Here is an 18396-nt window from a genome sequence, read left to right on the forward strand (position 1 = left end):
TCAAAAAAAAAAAAAAAAAGGATAGTGGAAATGATTTATCAAGACACAAAGAATGGCAATACACCAGAAAAAGTCATTTATGTTTGTAACAGTAAACCCCAAAGATGAAAGGAATCCAAGATTAATATGACCAAAGGCAGATGCAAAAAGGAAGGTAAAGTTCACAATCATTTTGGCATTCAGGAAAGCCCTGAGAAGTGCAAGCCCTCATGAAACTTCTTCCCCAGAAATAATTCTTTTTAGCGAGGGGGAAAGATGAATGTTCAGAGTTGCTGGCCTAGAGCCTAGAGCTTCATTCCTTGAATTTATACTCCCTTTTCTCCCTTTTGGCGAATCTTCAAACACTACAAAGAATGGAGGGGTTAAGATCTTTCCTAAATGCGGCCCCTCAAAAGTTGATTTTTATATGTGTTTTTCTTATAATACTTTGGATGTTAATGCAACACTCCAAAGATGTATTTCCAAATTCCAAATCATCTGTACTCTCTCCCAATTCTGATTTAGAATACCCTCAAAGTTTTTTGAGTCTGTTAATTTGTCTTGAAAACTGAGAAAAGTATTACTTAGCGTTTTTGAAGGCTATGAAAGGATGATTTTGTTTTCCTTTGGTTTAAGAAAGTTTTCAGGTTTAGGAAAATGAAGTGGATAAAAGAAAGTAGGGGTCAGGTAAAGCCAGTTGGTATTAAAGAGGGTGAAAAATTTTTAGAAATATGTATTTTTTTCTTGATGAGCTGTACAATTAGATCTTTCCCCCAGCAAATTATTCCCACTAAATTCATTTACCATGAGCAAAAGACAAAAAAACCACCACAAACGAGTTTCAGCCTTAACTTTTAATTTGCTGGTTTTTGTCAGTTTATGTCACAGCATTAATTTTGTTTTCCACCTAGGAGAAAATATCATAAGTTATTAATACTACTCTTCTTCACTCTGTCCAGGGGGAAGCAGGAAAATACCCCTATCACTAACACCCAGTTGTTAAAGCATAGAATAAAAGAAAAGTGAGAATGAGATGTAGAACGAACTTTCCCTATGTGTTATTATACACAGAGGAGGGGGGATTTTGCACTGCAAGTGTGTTCTAGAAGTTGATTTTTCATCAGACACCCCCTACTTGCTAATTAGATATATGTCCCAGCCAATATATTGTTGTGAGCCTGAGTATGCCACTCTCTTAGAGGCCCTGTTAAGGTTTTGGTGATATTTCACAAGTGGGAGTTTTTTGCTTTCTATTCCTTATTTGCCCATTCTTTATAAACTAAATGTTGTACACTCAAAAATTAAATTTGATGGCACTTCACCCAGCTCTCAGAAATATCTTCTGCCTCTCATCCTTGAATCTGAAGAGACTGAGCAGGGCCACATGTTGATTTACTCCAGGATCCTTAGAAGTTTGTAAAATGCCTTTAAATGAAAGAGGAGTATACTAGTTAGCATGCTAAACCCTGTTTGTAATCTGCAACCTTACAAGGAGACAAAGCAGCTCTGGCATCCCCTAATATACCTGCAATAAAGATAAGATGATGGCCCTCGAAGTAAACATAAAATAATTGTACATAAAGCTGTATGCAAAAAGGCTTTGTTCCTAAATACTGAAAAGGCAGTCACCCTGAAACAATGGGGCAAATTAGCATGCAGCCAGCCCAAGGCTCTTAGCTGCACACACACGCACACACACAAGCTCACAGTGACGAATGCTTGGTGCTTGCTGGGAGGTCAACACTAAGAATCTTTCTTGGGAAGGCAGCATGTCAGATTTCAGACACTTTCCCTACAAATGGGCTTTTGGTGCTCAAAGGGGGGGCTTTCTGATCCAGATAATAAAGTCCATTTACATGAAAAGATGCCGCTTTCAATGACATGATTAATTTCGGAAATACCTGGCATCTGAATGAAGCTGAGACTTCAAGAAATGACTGATGATGAGAAAAGATAATTAGGCAAATGTCAAGAGTCCAGTGTTGTGCTTGGTGACAGGGGCTGGCCTGTCTAGGTTATCGTATACTCATTCAAAATGGAAATGAAAGGCCTTTGTGGAAAGTTGGGGATGATCAACCTACAGTTACATATAAACTCTTTTTAGCTCATGTTTCTCTGGTTTTTACCCCATCATGACCAATAGGGAGCTGATGCTTACCTTCAATGACTTCTCAGCGAATCCCAGACAAAGCTGGACTTGTTTTTCATGAGGTCTGCAAAATGCAAATTTATCTTGCCTTACATGTCATTTGTTCAAAAGTAACCTCTCTGTTCTGAGCCCTTTCAAAAATCTCACTGACTTCTCCTCCCCTCCAAAAAAAAAAAAAAAAAAAAAGACTCATGACCCTTCCTGGAGTCCACGCTGGGTTTCCAGCATGTTCTCTGGGATGCTCACCCTACCTAGAGCCTGGAGCCTCTGTTCTTTCTAGCCTGAAACCCACCCTGACAGCTGTAGCCGACATCAGGGCAGCCGCTTCCATCCAGGTCTCGCTTTAGTCTGGCCTACAAGTCTGGTCTCTCCATCAGGTCCGAACTCCTCAGGGCTTAGGATGATGCCAGCTCCTGCTGCAAGGCCTGCCCTACTCCCACGCAGGTATGGCCTGAGCAGTGGCCCTGGGATGTGCTTCAACTGGCTGCCTGCCTGCTGTGCCCACCTCTTCCTCTGCTGGGTCTTCTGCAAGGGGCTAGAAGACCTCAGAGCCCAGGGCCCTGGCTAGGTCAGCAGGGCAGGAACACCGAGGATGAGAGAAAGTTCCAGAAGGTCTCAGAGGTCTGAACGGGGAAGGAATGAGGAGAGGCCAAGTTTGTGAGAGAAAACATAATTTTTTAGTACCTGGGATGGACAAGCTCTTAGCACTTTGTAGAGATGTAGACCAGAGGCCTGGGGGTGAAAAGCCCCATGTGAAGCCATAGGACAGCACATGAGTCCAAAGAGAGGGTCAGAGCAGAAATTGTCAGGGCAGGGGGCACTGGAGGGCCTCGAGCCCAGATACCAGGAGAGGGATGGCAGGAGACTGAGTCCAGCCAGTGGGCGTAGACAGGCACTGCACCACACTTTCAGAAGCTCATCTGACCAATCCCGGCAGTCCCTCTGCACATCACACACTTTCCTGCCGTCCACGCGCTCGCCACTCTTACACTGAAATCTGCGGGGACCCTCACAAGGTGACTCTGTTGGGCTGGACAAGAGAGTGGACAGTGCCTGTGAGACCTTGGACAAGAAGGGCTGGGCTGGGCTGGGGCCCACAGGAGGCAAGTAGAGCTCCAGTTCTAACCCCTCACAGGTCTCTGGAGGGTGGCCCAGGATAGACAGGTAAATCCAGGACCTAAGGAAGCTCTGCTCACAGGACAGGATCCCAGGGATGATTAGGAGGCTAAGCCTCATGTAGCTGGGCAGGGCTGTGGGGATCTGCATCTCATCTTGCAGAACTCAGGTCTTGGGAGGGACCAGGCAGCAGCTCTAGAGAGACCTTAGAGGCTGGACTGACCATCTCCTGGGGGGACCTTTGCCCCATGGACCCCAGAGAGGGGAAGTTGCCACACTGCCCAACCTGTTATCCATTCCTCCAGATGACTAGTGAAGGAGGGTCCCTGCTCCTGCAGAGGGCAGGTGGAGGCCAGAAGAACCATCTGAGAATTAAAGGGGGTGCCTGGGGAGCAAGACTCAGCCTCTGCTCAGCCTCGGAACTAGTGAGGGAAGCCACTCAGCAGCTGGGACCTGGACAAGTGGTGGGGGCTGGACTTCCCAAATGCCCTGTCATGTAGCCCTAGGCGTCTTTCAGCTTTGACAAAGTCCTTACAAATCCAATTCTGGTGCCACTAGGACCCCATGGGAAGGGAGCCAGGTGATTTAGGGGCAAGTGGTGATTTGGGGGAAAATGCTTCTTGGAGACCAAGGGAAAACTCCTCCCAACTCTGCTCTCTGGAGAGTCACCAGAGCCCAGGGCATCCTCACAGAAGATGTGTTCTGTGCCCTGATCACACGCACCCTGTAGGCAGCCAGCTTCATCACTCCCATCCGGACAGTCCTGCTCCTGGTTGCAGCGCTTGATTGCAAGGACACATGTCCCATCCCCACACTGGAACTCGTTCTCATGGCAGGTGCCCAGTGCTGCCAGGAGAGGGCAAGGGGAGAGGATCAGAGTCAGTGTGGTGCTAAGACAGTTTCCCCACCACCCCCATCCCCATGCCATAGCCACCCCTGGCAAAAACCGAACCAGTGGCTGAACTTAGGAGTCCTCAAAGGACACCTGGCCAAGGCACCTCAGTGTACAGATGGGGAGACTGAAGCTCAGAGAGGGGGAATGCCTTGCCCAGGGTCACACAGCACTCTGGCTGACAGATTCAGGACTAAACCCAGGTCTCTTGTTTCCCTGTCCCTGCCTCTCTCCAGGGCCACTCCTCAGAACAGACACACGGCCTTCATTTGAGTCTTGGTGCTCATTACTTAATGACTTCATCCATTTGGCAAACCTTCCTGTGCCAGGTGCTGTGCTGGGAGGGGTGGAAGTGGGGGTGGGAGCCCAGAGACTCCTGAGAGCCTCCTCATCCTCCAGGAGCTCAGGGTGCAGAGCGGGGCTGAGGAATGCTCAGATGGGGACATAAGTGTGAGATGAGCTGTAAGAGAAGGCTGCTGGAGACCTGCCCGGCAGAGGGACCCAGCCCAGCTGGGAAGGTCAGATGAGTCTAGGCCAGGCCTTGAGGAATGAGCAGGCCTAGCGGGTAAAGAGATGGGAGGAGCTCCTGAGTCTGCCAGGTTTCTGGGTAGAGGGGTTGCAGGATGGGGGTGGGAAGTACAAGTGGGAGGGCTCACAGCAGGGACACAGGTACCAGTGGAGGCTTCTGGAGTTAAACCTGAGCTCCGCAGCCAGGCAGTTGCATGAACTCAAACAAGTCACTTCACTTCTCCCAGCCTCGGTCTCCTCTGTAGTAAACCCAGGTAATGTATTCAGGTAAGGCAATGAAAGGAAGCCTGCACCTGGCGGATCGGGATCGGGTAGCGGATCCGCAATCCCTGGGCGGGGCTGGGCGGTATGGAGGGGGCTTACGGCAGTCGGCCTCGTCGGATTTGTCTTTGCAGTCGCGGTCGCCGTCGCAGCGCCAGCCCAGGTGCACGCACTCGCCGCTGCGGCAGGCGAACTGGGCGGCGGTGGCGCAGGCGGCGGGCGCGGACGTGGCCCCGGGGCCCGGGCGGCCGCAGAGCTCGGCTGCCTCGTCCGAGCGGTCCTCGCAGTCAAACTGGCGGTCGCAGACCCAGCGCTCCGGGATGCAGGCGCCACCGCCATCGCGGCCGCAGCGGAACTCGCGGGGCCCGCAGGCCGGGTCTGCACAGCCGCGCTCATCGCTGCCGTCACCGCAGTCGTCGTCGCCGTCGCACACGAACACGGCGGCCAGGCACGAGCGGTTGCCGCACTGGAACTCGTGCGGGGCGCACACTGCGCGGGACAGAGAGCAGGTCGGCCCGCCGACCCCCTCCCCGGCAGACCTGGGGCCCCGCTGGTCCGGCTACAGGGGTTCCGACCCTCACCCGGGGGCCAGATCAAGTCCCTTTTGGGGGCTGAATGGTGGACGTACAGTTAGGCACGGCGAAGGAGGGCTTCCAACACGGACATGCTAGGTGACAGGCAACACACCTGCCCTTCGTGAGCCCCCCAGGCCTCACTGGGTAAATGAGCATGAGCATGGTGGAACAAGGAGGGGCATTCTGAAACCTTACAGCACTGCCTGTCTTGAAGGACCTTGTGATGGGCCCAGGACATGATCTGTTAAATGACACTGACCCTTCCCAGGGACCAGGGTCTGGGGTTGGCTTTTCATAGCATAGCGATGCACAGCATAACCTGCACTGTTCCACCTGAGTCCCTTGGCCTGGTATCCAAGGCGTCTCTTGGGTCAGTACTGTGGCTCCATCACCTCACTCCTGAATGTTCACAGCTCCGGCCATGCTAGACCGTTTGCTGGGCCCAGTGCATAGGCTCCCACCTCCAAGTCTTTGCTCAAGTTGCTCCATCTACTGGGAACCTACTACTTGCCCACCACTGTCTCTACATTTTGCAATAATGAGTTCTCATCTTCCAAGGGCCCAAATTCCACCTCTTCCGTGACACCCTGGTGTTTCCCTGCTTAGGAAATCTCTGCCTCTGCCCTTGTTTCTGAGCCCCTCAGTCGCGCAGGTGTCTGAGTTTCATGTCCTTTTCCATCTGCCCCATGAATCCACACTGCCTAGGGGCGTCCCTCCTTTGTCCTGAGGGCCTGGCACAGAGCTCCCTGCAGTGAGTGGGTGTGGAGTGGATAGAACTGGTCTGGCCCAGGTATGAGGTGTAATTATGGGATGTGCAGTAAATAAGCGTCATAGCTCTGCCTGGGGCTCTGGGCTTCTCTCTGATAAGCTAGTCTGAGCTCAGCGGCTGGGATGAACTTAGAGACCAGCCAGCCCTATTGCCAGATGGGGAAACTGAGGCCCAGAGAGAGGAGCAGCTTGCCCAGGGTCACATAGTCCATGACAACAAGAGAACCAGAACTCAGGTTTGGGGCTTTTCTTTCCTACCCTGTCTCCTCCTTTTGGCTTTTCTGGTTTTCTTCTCCCTTCCTGGAGTTTTTCCAGCAGTTTTTCAGGGCAGTGACCTCCTCACTTCCCTCCCTCCTGTGTGTCCACACACAGGCCAAGACCTGGCCCTGGAGGGCCCTGGTGAGGCATGGCTGTGGCCAAAGGTGATGTGGTGGTGGCAGCACTAGATCTTTCCACGTGGGGGCGCCCAGAGTCTGTGTTTTCATTTTCTGATGGAAAAATGTGAATTTTCATTGTTATTGAAGATAAAGAGTGATGTCTTCAGTTTCACCAGGTAGGTAGCTCGTGTTATGCGTTTCTGACAGCTCTACCAAGTGTCTGACAGTTGCGTTTTTTTTCCCCTCCGAGACTTTTGAGACACTGCGGCATTAGCGGAAAAAGCACATGCTGCCAGTGCCACTGCCCCTCAAGATTACACTGACACCTAGATGAGCTCCCTTCCTGCCTGTCCCCACCCAGCTTGTGCATGTGCAGGGAGGGCAGACTCACTGCTTTCTGGGAGTTCCAATGGGAAGTGCTTTTTTTTTTTTTAAATTTTCTTTTTTGAGACGGAGTCTCGCTCTCTCACCTAGGCTGGAGTGCAGTGGTACGCTCTCAGCTCACTGCAACCCTGCCTCCTGGGTTCAAGTGATTCTCCTGCCTCAGCCTCCCGAGTAGCTGTTACTACAGGCACGTGCCACCATGCTCAGCTAAATTCTTTTTCTGTATTTTTAGTAGAGGTGGAGTTTCACCCTGTTAGCCAGGATAGTCTCAATCTCCTGACCTCATGATCCACCTGCCTCGGCCTCCCAAAGTGCTGGGATTACAGGCATGAGTCACCACGCCCAGCCTTATTTTTTAATTTTACTTGAAGATTTTGATGGCAAGGAAGTGCTCCTTCATACTGAGTTTTCTCTGAGGTTTTGCAGCCAACAGTAACTTTAAGATCCATATTCTCAGGCCTACATAGCCCCAGAGACCCTACTCCTAGCATTCACAAATGGAAGAAGCTCAGAGAGATGAGGGGTGGGAGGACTCTTTCTCCTCTGCCTAGGAGAGTGGGAGCTGTAGCACAGAAGCCCAGTAAGACCTGACACCCCTGTCTCCCATAATTAATGGGGAATGTTCCTATTCCAACATGCCCTAGTTGGAGAAGCTCCCATCCCTTGCAGTAGCGGCCTTCATATTGGAGGAATCATCTGATTATGGGGGTTGGTAAAGAGGAAAGAGGATTCTCATTGGCCAGTGAGTCCCAGCAAAATTATCACAGCTGAGGAAGTGAGCCAGTGCCATCACTGGGACTTTGAAACTACTGTTCCCAGCCAGGATCTCCCTCCATACCCAGATGCTTCCTGCTTCAGACACATCAAATTCCAGACTTAGAATCTTAAAGTGCGACTACTCAGACACCTCTGGAGGAGATGGCATTTTCCCTGGGCCAGGAAAGATGGATAGGATGCAAATATAGAGGCTGGCAGAGGGGAGTAGGCAGCAGTGACGGGCAAGTGCCTGGCAAGCCCTCCAGGGTGACCGCCCATATCTCAGCCCAGCCGCACAGCCCAGTAGCAACAGCCAGTCTGTCTCCCCCATTAATCATGTGTTCCCAGAGGGACGACTGTGTAGGATTCACCTCACTGTCCCTTTCAGAGCCTGGCTTCAGGCCTGGCACACAGTAGGTGCCCCTCGAATTGAAAAAGTAAGGCCTGGCCATCCTCCTCACTGGCCCTGGCCCTGCTGGCCTGCTCCCTGGGAAGGAGATAATCCTGTGTTTGAAGCTCAGTGATGTGGAACTGTCCCAGTGGCCACTTCCATCTGTCCCTGCCGAGGCTGCTGAGAATATCTTCTCTGCCCTGTGACGTTTGTGCTCAAATCTGATATTTCAGCAACAGTCGTCCTTGACACCTCAGGAATCCGTGCCCCTCCCCCCAGCACTGCTGGCACTCTGGCTCAGGCCACCACCATTTCTCCTTACAGTACCCTCCCTGGTCCCCCTGCCCTTGCTCGAAGATTGGCAGACTTGTGGGATGGATGAGCAGATGTCAGGCATGGTAAAAAAGCTCATGGGCTTTGCTGTCCAGTCCTGAATCTGAATCTTGGTTTCATCACTCAGCCCTGGGTACTTTTCCTCCCTTGTCTGAGCCTCAGTTTCCTCACCTATAAAATGGGGATGATAATGGCTGCTCATGAGGTGCTTGTGAAGATGAAAGAAGACAATGTCTCCATAGTGTCTAGCCATTACTAATGTCCTGATCATTATCCTTTCCTCTCCACCTACCAAGCCCCACGGGGAACTAGGCCCCTCCCCAGAAGTGGCTGTCACTCCCTGAGGCTGCCTGACCATGCTTGGCAGACCCTGGGGATCTGACCCCAGACTCACAGGTAACACAGCCGGCCTCATCCGCTCCACCCTCGCAGTCCTTCTCCCCGTCGCAGCGCCATGAGGCAGGTACACACTTGTGGCTGGTGGGTCCACAGCTCAGCTTCTCTGCAGGGCACACCTGCTTGGCTGTGGAGACAGACGTCCATGCATAGCTTAGCCAAGGGGGACACAGGGCATGGTGCCAACCAGTCCTACCACTCTGTTCCAGCCACCTGGTCCAAGGCCCTAGGAGTCCATCAGGGCTCTCCTGGCCCATGTCTCAGTTTCATCAGCTGAGAAGAAGCCTCTGTCTGTCCCAGGAGTTTCCAAATCCTAAATCTGACCCCACCACTTCTCTACAGAACATCTTTCATGGCCCCCTGGTCCCTGGCCCTCAAGTTCCTCTTTAATCCATTGACTCCTGCCTGCCTCTCCTGGCCACACCTCCCATCCCTCCAAACCTCCACTTTAAGTTCCGACAACATGGAGCCACCATGCCCTGCACTCGTCTCTGTCATTTCCCAGCTGTGTGCTCTTAGGTGAGATATGTCCCAGCTGGGCCTCAGTTTGCCTTCCAGATCAGTGACTCCATGATTGGAACCTGTAAATTTAGAGGGTTCACCAAGGCCCCAACGGCTCCAATCGGCCCGCCTCTAAGCCCCCTCCCCGAGTGATGGTGCTGAGCCTGCTGCTGAGAACAGCTGCTGCATAGCAGGGCCCAGCGGGACTGCATAGCTATAATTACTGCAGCCGCAATCAGAGGCTGACTCAATCAGGGGCCTGAAGCCCCAGGGTTGAATCTCAATTTGGAAGAAAGAATGAGAACCCTATTCAAGGCTGGGGACAGCTCTTATCATGAGTTTCTGCCGGACCCATGTGACAGGCTCAGCCAAGGCAGATGCATCTCAGACCTCCGTGGTTGGCTCCCTACAGCCTTCCAGAGTGTGCAGGAGGCCCGATTTCTGTGGTCTCTAGGATGTGCCAGGCATGGTGCTAGACGCTTCCATTTAATTTTCACAATAAGCCAGCAGGGTGAGAGGATTATGTGCTGGCCTCCAGCATGGAGGTGGAGAACATGGGCTCTGGAATCTGGCTGCCTGGGTTCAAATCCTAGTTCACTCACTCACTGACTATGTGACCTTGGCCAACAATCCTCATCTCTGTGCTAATAAAGTGGGGATAATACTATCCCTCATAGGATTGTTATGATGACTAAGTTAATGTCTGTAAAGCAAGCACCTAGAAGAATACCCAGCCCAGTGCTTACTAAATGTTACCTATTATGATTATCCACACATAACAGATGACTCTGAATTTTGCTTATTCATGGAGTATTTGAGCACTGCTGTGTGACAAACATGGTGGTAAGCACTAAGTTCTGGTCACAGAGCTGGTAAAGAACAGCGTTAGGATTGACTGAAAGTCAGCTGTGTCTGATGCCGGAGACCTGGCACAATCCATTTCCCCCCGGAGGCAGTGGGCTACTCATGCCTCACCCTCCATTTTGCTCTCTGATCTCAGACCAGTTTCTCCTCTTCCTATTTCTATAGCTGGGATGAGAGACCACAAGGGATATAGAAAAGGGCACAGATGAGTTGAGGAGGGGGGCAGGTATCTGTGTCAAGGTCCCCAGACACCACTACTGCCATGGGAGAAGAGTACCTTAGGCCCCTGAAAGTGAGGTCCCCAAGGTTATCCCTAGGAATGTTTTCATGAGTACAGGGCAATTCCTTGGGAATGCAGGATTCCTGGGATTCGTTTTCACAGAAACTTCCCTTGCTCGAGGATTGGCAGACTTGTGGGATGGATGAGCAAAGAACTGTCAGGTTGAGCTCTGGAAAGTACTGACACTCAAAGGCCTCTTATAAAGGCCACCTTGGGGCTGCAGTGCAGGGTGGTGAAGGGAAACTGGGAGTTGGGAGATGGGGTCCTTCCAGGGTACCTCTATCACCAACACTGCAGGACCCCAGGTAAGCACCTCCCCTCTGGGCCCCACTGGAACACAGGAAGCTGAAGCTGACCAGTGCTTCGCTGGGGGTCCTCTCATCAAAGGATGGGGGGTGAGGGAGCTACTGAAAGTGCAGGTTCCTGGCCTCAGCTCATACCGGCTGAATCTAGACTTCTAGGGCAGAGCCTAGGGATCTGCATTTTCGTAACTCCCCACCAAAACCCAGGTGATTTCCATGCACCTCTATTTGGGAACCCCTGGGTTGCAAGCATAAAAGACACGGGATGTTTCATCTCTTTTCAATTCACTACCATAAAAGCAATACAGATGTTCCATATACTTGCAGGCCCCTAAGACAGCAATGGGAAGGAAGGTCAAAGCAACTACTTATCCCTAAGCCAGGCCTCAGGAAACAGAACCTCTCAAGGAAGTAGGAGGGGACTCCCAGTTTTTGAATACCTACATTGTGTCAGGCTACGGTGTGTCAGGCTACGTTGTGTCAGGCTGCTCTGTGATGAGAATTTTATATGTTTTCATTTCATTCTGTCATGGTCTGATCATCAGTATCCCCTGAAAATCCATGTTGGAACTTAATCCTCAATGTGATAGCATTAAGAGGTGAGGCCTTTAGGAGGTGATTAAGCCATAATGGTACAGCTCTCATTAATGAGATTAGTACCCTTAGAAAAGAGGCCAGGGGGAGCCTCCTTGCCCCTTCCACCATGTGAGGATGAAGCAAGGAGGTGCCGTCTATGAGGAATGGGCCCTCACCAGACACTGAAACTGCCGGTGCCTTGATCTTGGTCTTCCTAGCCTCCAGAACTGTGAGCAATAAATGTCTGTTGTAAGGTAAGCAGGCCCTGTGGGCTGCCAGTGCAAATTCCAGGGGTGCCATTTACAAAGGTCACCACATAAGTGGCATACCCAGAGTACAGCAGGGCAGCAGTCCTGCATGTAAGCACTCCATTTTATAGATGAGGAAACTGAGGCTCAGCGAGACCAAGTAACTGGCCCAAAGGTGCACAGCAGGCGAGAGACCGAGCCTGGGTTCCTATGACTAGAGCCTTGCCTGTCCATCAAACCCTACATGCTCCAAAACTATCCCCAAACTCTCCTCCCAAAAGCCCAGGTGACTGAAAGGGCCCTTGGCTGTATGCTTCACCTCCAGGGGCCTGGGTTCTAGAGACCCCAGTGCAGCAAGCAGCTGCTTGAACTTTTAATGAATATTTATATAGTTAATTGCATAACCTTTCAGCAAGGACAATGATTAAACAATCTGTCTGCTTCCTTTCTTTATAATTAATAAGACATTTGCTGTGTCCCTAAATAGACAGCTCTAATTATAGGCTCTCGAGGATTCAGCAGTGCCTGATAACAGCCCTCCACCCTCAAAGAGCCAAGGCTCTTGGAATGCAGGACTTGAGAGACCTCAGAGGTCACACTGATGAACACCCTTGGAGTGGCAGGAGACCAAGGCCCAGAGAGGGGAAGGGACCTGCCTAGGGTCACACAGCTACTGGCAGTTGGGTATTCCAATTCCTGTCTCTCCTGGAACCTCACTGTCTCTCCTGTGTTGTAGCTTTCCCCCAAAGGTAGGACTGGAGCCTGGCTCGCAGGGTCCTATGTCAGGCCTCTCCACTCCACAGTCCTGGGAAGTTGGTCTGGGTAATTACTGACACATGGTATCACCCTATGAGTGGATATTATTACCTCTATTTTATGAATGAAGAAAGTAAAGCCCAGAGAGAGTAAGTTGTTTGTTCAAAGTCTAGTGGTGAGAGGCAGATCTGGACTTCCATCCCAGGTCCAAACACACTGCTTAACTTACTGCACCTAATGACTGCACAAGAGAAAAGCAGATCCTGTTGGTCTCCCTGGCACCTCTGGCCTGGAGAGAGGTCACTGGAGGAAGGGGGCTCACTGAGCCTTTGGGCAGGTTCTGCACGATGGCCATCTGATGTCCACTCTCAGGACAACTGAAGCCCAAGGGCTCCCAGCAGCATGATGTAGGAGAAAGAGCCTGAGTTTTAGAGACACACAGACCTGGGCCCAAATTTCATTTACTAATACTAAGGTCCTTAGGCAACTTACTGAACCTCTCTGCACTCTGGCTCCCCTCATCTGAAAATGGGGTTGAATAATCTCCTAGGGTTAGTGGATGGCTTAAATGAGGAAACATGGAAATCCCTACACTCAGAGCCTAGAACAAACTAGGAGCTCAGAAAACACTTGCCCTTGTTTAATTTCACGAAGTGCAAATACCAATGGCTGGGGAGGGGCCTGGTGTCACCACTGGGGAATGCACATTATGAGTCCACATGGTCCACCACGATGCAGACCCCATCCCAGGATAGCCACTCCCTCTGTGACAGATGCCCCCTGAGGGGACCATATGCCTTTGGCCTGCTCTCCAAGTACCCTAGGTTCTGAGAGGCAGGAATGAAGAATCCCACTGTCTCCCAGACAACAGGAACCCTCCAAAGCTGGCAAGGGGGCTTTTCATGAAACTCTGTATCCTGTAGTGACTCAAGGCATTTAAAGGCATTTAAATTCCCAGAGAATCCTGCCCCAGAAATTCAAATCCATTGGTACTTTCTCCAATTCATAAATTCACAAATTAACAAAAAGGGAAATGTCTATTAAATTAAAGAATGAAAGTACTTGGCGGCTGCTCATTGAGGGAGCACATCTATAGTGTCAACCCACGTGAGTTTTAGGGGCAGATAACCTCCAAATGGGGACTGCCAGCTCTAAGGGACCAGAGGCTCGGGTGGTGAGAACTGCTAGTGTCACTCAGTACAGCTCCTGCCACAGGAAGCACAGCATGGGGCCACCCAAGGTGCAGGACAAGGAGTTACACCAAGTTCCTTCGGTTGAGGCCAGGCAAAATGCCGCTAGCTGGGTCAGTCTCTAACTTATTGAGTGAGCTCAGAAAATCTCTGGGCCTCCATATTCTGATCTGTAATAGGAAGATAATCCTGGTTAATCAGAGAGGCCCCCCTTCCAGGTGGAAAGGTTCTAAGATGCATGAAAAAGCCTCCATATTCAAATAAATAGCATCCAGAACTATAACTCACCTTGAACCATCCTTCCCTCCCCCACCCTCACCCCTCCCAACAGACGCTCGAAGGTGGGTCAGAAGCCATCCCCAATCAAGTGAGCTATAATTAGAGCTGAAATGCTATTGCCACTAGGCAAATGTTCTGGGCTTTTCCATTGTGAATCCTCGCTACATTTGAAGGTACAGAACCCAGAACCAGAGGAGAAACCCCAGCCAGCTAGGGTCAGACAATATAATGGGGGAAAACACAAGAATTGGGACCTTCTCTCAAACCCCTTTCCCACTCAGTGCAAACCCCTTCACTGACACTATTTTAATACTATACGAATCTAATATCTTAATATCTAACAAACTGTTGTGTTGGGGAGAGAGGGCTTGCAGCCAAAATATAATAATACAAATAACACTGCCATTTACTCCAGCAATGACACTTGCATTCTTTCATTTGATTCTCACAATCCCTCTAAGGCAGGTCCATTACCACATTTTACAGGTGAATAAACTGAGGCTCAGGATGACTGGGCAGCTTGCCTGAGATCTGACAGGTTAAAAGACCTGAACCCAACTATATCCGATTCCAAACTCACTACACTTTACTGCCTATAATCTTTCTTTTAGGGGTAGGGAATGGGGCTCCATCCTGGGAGCTGGCACGGCCCCAGGAACCTGGTAGGCCGTGGAGGTTGCTATGGCAACACCAATTAAATGGATAGTAGGTTGGCTGCTAGGTTCTCATTCAGTTGGGAAGGAGTGAGCAAGCCTGCTATCAGGTCCTGCTGCCCCAAATTCTGCCTGACCCTGACTGGCGCTCCCACTCTGGCCAGCTTCCTCCAGGCAGTCTTCTGCCTTGCCTCCACCCGACCAATGTAATACAGGAAGTGGGCATCATGGCTCTTGCACCCCAGCTAGCACAAGCGAGGGAGAAAAGGGGTCTCGGAATACTAAGAGTTTAGGAATCTAGGAGTGGAGAAGATTCTGGAATTCTGGAATGTTACTGATCAGGACCCAGAGGGAGGTGGGAAGGTATGCAGGGCTTCACAGTGAGTAGCTGGGAGAGCCCACAGGAGAGCTGGGCTTCTGTCTCCTGGGGTGCTGCTCTGGCTACTGCTCCCACAGGTGCCTTGTGAAACCTCAGAGAGCTCGAAGAGCCTTTTTTCATAAAAGGGAGACCTGCCATGAATAAGCTGTGTCTCTGTGAAGGAAGTCTATCAACTTCTCTGGGTCTCCAGTTGTCCCTCAACTGTGAAAAGCAAGCCTGGGAGGCAGGAAGAGTGAGGCAGGAGGGCCCCTGCCCAGCCCAGGGGGTTGTCCCTCAACTGTGAAAAGCGGGCCTGGGAGGCAGGAAGAGTGAGGCAGGAGGGCCCCTGCCCAGCCCAGGGGGTGAGAAGGCAGCAGGTGCTGGGATGGGCAAGAGGGAGAAAGACAGAGGGACACATGGGTAGGGCAGGGGGGAGAGATGGCGAGAGGGAGGGTGAGGATAGGAGATGAGCAGGGAAGGGAGGCAGCCCAAGAGGGCAGGGGTGGGTGGGACCCTGAAGGGGACAGAAAGGAAGATGAAAAGGGACATCCACACAAAGAGATAGAGATGGGAGTGTGGAGGCGGGGGGAGAAGGGGAGCCCAGCCCTCAGGTAGCAAGGCAGCCCCCTCTAATAACCACAATGAGGCTCCTCTCCCTTCCCTTTCCGTCCCCAGTGTCGGAGTATCTGCTGGAGTGCGGTACGGATGGAGGAGCTGGCTGACTGCAGTGAAGGAAAAGCCCCCTGTAGCCACAACCCCTCCCCAAGCACACACTCCAGGCTGCACACGACTCTGCCTCTTGTTAGCTGGGCAGCCTTGGGCAAGGGGGAGAACCGACTCCAGCCTCAGTTTCTTTCTCTTTACATGGGGATCCCCCTCCTTCCTTAGGTTGCCAAGAGGATGAAAGTCACAAGTGGGCGTGGCGGGGCTTTGTTCCTTCTGAAGCTCAGGACAAAGCACTGGGCTTCCCTCCTGCCTGGGAGCCTCCAGTACGGCATGGAGTTTGGCCACGTGATGGGTGAGGAAAGGATGGGGCCTGTGGCATGGCTGGGGAGGCCAGGAGCAGCTGTACGAGGAAATGAGGGCTCCTTGTCTCGGGTGGGGGCCGCTCTTGCTCTGTTCTCTCTCTCTCTCCCTTTCTCTTTCTCTTACGTGGAGACTGGTAGCTCTGTTGCTAGGAGACAAGGAAACCCAGTTATCACCAGCCACAGCATTAGATGGGACTCCGGTCTCCATTGTCCCTACCTCTGCCTCTGGGGCGACTGTTACCCCTAAAGAGGGGCTCTCGGGTCCCCGCCAGCCCCACCATCCTCCACATGCTTTCGCCTGAGCCTTTTGTCTCGGGCTCACGCTGCTGAAGCTCTGCCTCTGGACTGCGGGGTCCTTCCCCGCCCCCTTCTCATCTCCTTTTTAATTTAACAAATGTCACGGAATGACCTGCCGGGTGTAAGTTTGCTTTGAGGATTAGGGCCTGGAAAATAAATCATGGAGAGACAAAGCCCTGAGTGTAGGGGGCAGGCCTGGGGCTCAGCTCTGGCCTCCACCTCCCCCCGCCTGCCTCTGCCACCACCCAGCTGGTGATGGAGGCAGGAGCTCCAAGGCTCAGCCCACCCAGGATAGAGGAATGGGCCAGGGCCTCAGAGTCTTGGCTGGGTAGCCTTGGGCAAGTCACTCAACCTCTTTGAGCTTCAGTGTTCTCCTTTACAAAACTCAGAAAATGACAGTATCTGCTTCATGAGGCTGCTGTGGGGATAAAAAGCATTAATGCACACAGAGAGCTTAGCACATGGTAAAGGCTTAAGAAGCGCCAGCTGCCATTGGCACTCCTGGAATTATGGTCGGAGTTCTCAAGAACAGCAGCAGGGAGGCCTGGAGGACACACTAGGGCTCCTTCTGGGCAGAAGGGCTTGACAAGACTCTTTCTAGCTGCTGCTGCCACAGAAACAGGGTCCAATCTGCAAGAGGGCTGTGAAGAAAGCCCAGACACAGGACAGTAGAAACCAGCAACTAAACACACCTGTTTACCAGGAGCGCCCTGAGGGCGTGGCACAGTGTTCAACTGGTCGCCTCTCCTGAGCCTCACAGCTTCTCAATAAGGAAGATCTGAGGAGGAAACCGAGGCCCACCCCCACCCAGCCTGAGGGGCAGGACTCACTGCAAGTGGCCTCGGACTCATCGGAGCCGTCAGGACACTCCTCCTCGCCATCACACTTCCACCGCTCGTGGATGCAGTGGCCGTTGTCACAGGTGAAGTCACTGTCCGCACAGGTCTTCTTGGCTGCAGGGGAAGGAGGAGAGCGTAGTGAGTCTGGGAGCAGTCAGGAGGGCGGTGGGGCAACCAGGATGTGCTTGGTCTGCAAGCCGGACCACAGGGCTTCCCACAGCCCCACCAGGCCACGGACTGCCTTGCTGACCAAGGGCAGAGGACAGGAGAGACAAGCTTCATTGTTCCTTAGGCATCTGAACACTGCGTGAAGACAGGTGACATTTTGCTCTGCCCTCCAAGTCCAAGAGCTCAAATCCAGCAAACATGACAAGACTTATCATACCCCTGTCACTCTCCTGCTTCCCTTCAATGTCTAGTTCCACTGCCACTGCCTCCAGGAAGCCTTCCCTGATACCCTACAGCAGCTGCCTTAGCTCCTTCAGCCAGTTCTCAGTCTCTTTACCTGCCTGTCCCACTTTCCCCAACTGGACTGGAAGTCAAAGTCCCTTCTGCAGGCACCAGGCAGTTTGTGACCATGAATCCTACACATAGATGATTCCTTTGTGGCAAGATGAATGAGGTATTTTGTGTTCAGAGCAGTGGAAGGAGGATCTACTGGGCAAGACACCCAAATCAGTCCCTGCCCCCAGGTGTCTACAGCCTGCGGGGTGATCTCCACACTGCTCTGGGGATTTCAATCCCAGTTCCTCCTCCTCCTCCTATCTGTGTGACCTTGAGGATGTTCCTTAACCTCTGAGTGTACATTTTCTTATCTATAGAATAGGGAGAGGAAGACAAAAGGCAGTGAGGAGGAGCAACAAGAAGTTATAATGTATGAAGAACCCGCAGCAGACTCAGGCACATGGCAGATGCTGGAGAAGTGGCAGCTACTGTTGTTTTCAGGGTTTGAGTCTCAATTAGAAGCTGAAGGAATGGGGTTCTGTGCCCACACAGGGGATATAGCAGGCTGAGAGCTCACAGCTGGTAACAGAGCTGAGATAAGAATATGGGTACCATCCCCAGACTGGTTCTTTGCTGCTTTCTGTGTCTTGTCCTAAGAGGAACTAGAGTTTCCAGATCAAGGAGAGGAAAAGAGATGGCTGCCCATGTCACAAGGTGCCCCAGCTTCTTCCCAAGTAGCAGCACAGCACTGGGCGCACCTAGCAGGCCCGGGGGAGAGCAGTTGCCCTGTCAGGCCTTCCATGGTGGAACTGAGGCTGCCTGGGTACCCCCAGTAGCAGGGGGTGTTGGAGACCGGAAGGGGCCTTGAGCACTCCA

The 18396-nt window shown here is 51.8% G+C and overlaps 1 protein-coding gene across 1 annotated transcript in view; it reads right to left on the minus strand.

Annotated features, from left to right (window-relative positions):
* LRP8 (low density lipoprotein receptor-related protein 8, apolipoprotein e receptor) overlaps positions 1 to 18396 on the minus strand; it is a 93305-nt gene that overhangs the window by 38555 nt on the left and 36354 nt on the right. Inside the window, exons 3-6 of the mRNA XM_011973884.1 lie at positions 17068 to 17190; positions 8904 to 9032; positions 5028 to 5414; positions 3968 to 4090 (exon numbers count right to left, since the gene is read on the minus strand). Of these exons, the coding sequence (XP_011829274.1) occupies positions 3968 to 4090; positions 5028 to 5414; positions 8904 to 9032; positions 17068 to 17190 (762 nt within the window). The remainder of the gene's footprint in view (positions 1 to 3967; positions 4091 to 5027; positions 5415 to 8903; positions 9033 to 17067; positions 17191 to 18396) is intronic.

The sequence above is a fragment of the Mandrillus leucophaeus genome, unplaced genomic scaffold (assembly GCF_000951045.1).
Source record: "Mandrillus leucophaeus isolate KB7577 unplaced genomic scaffold, Mleu.le_1.0 Scaffold14, whole genome shotgun sequence".
In the NCBI taxonomy this organism is placed as follows: domain Eukaryota; kingdom Metazoa; phylum Chordata; class Mammalia; order Primates; family Cercopithecidae; genus Mandrillus; species Mandrillus leucophaeus.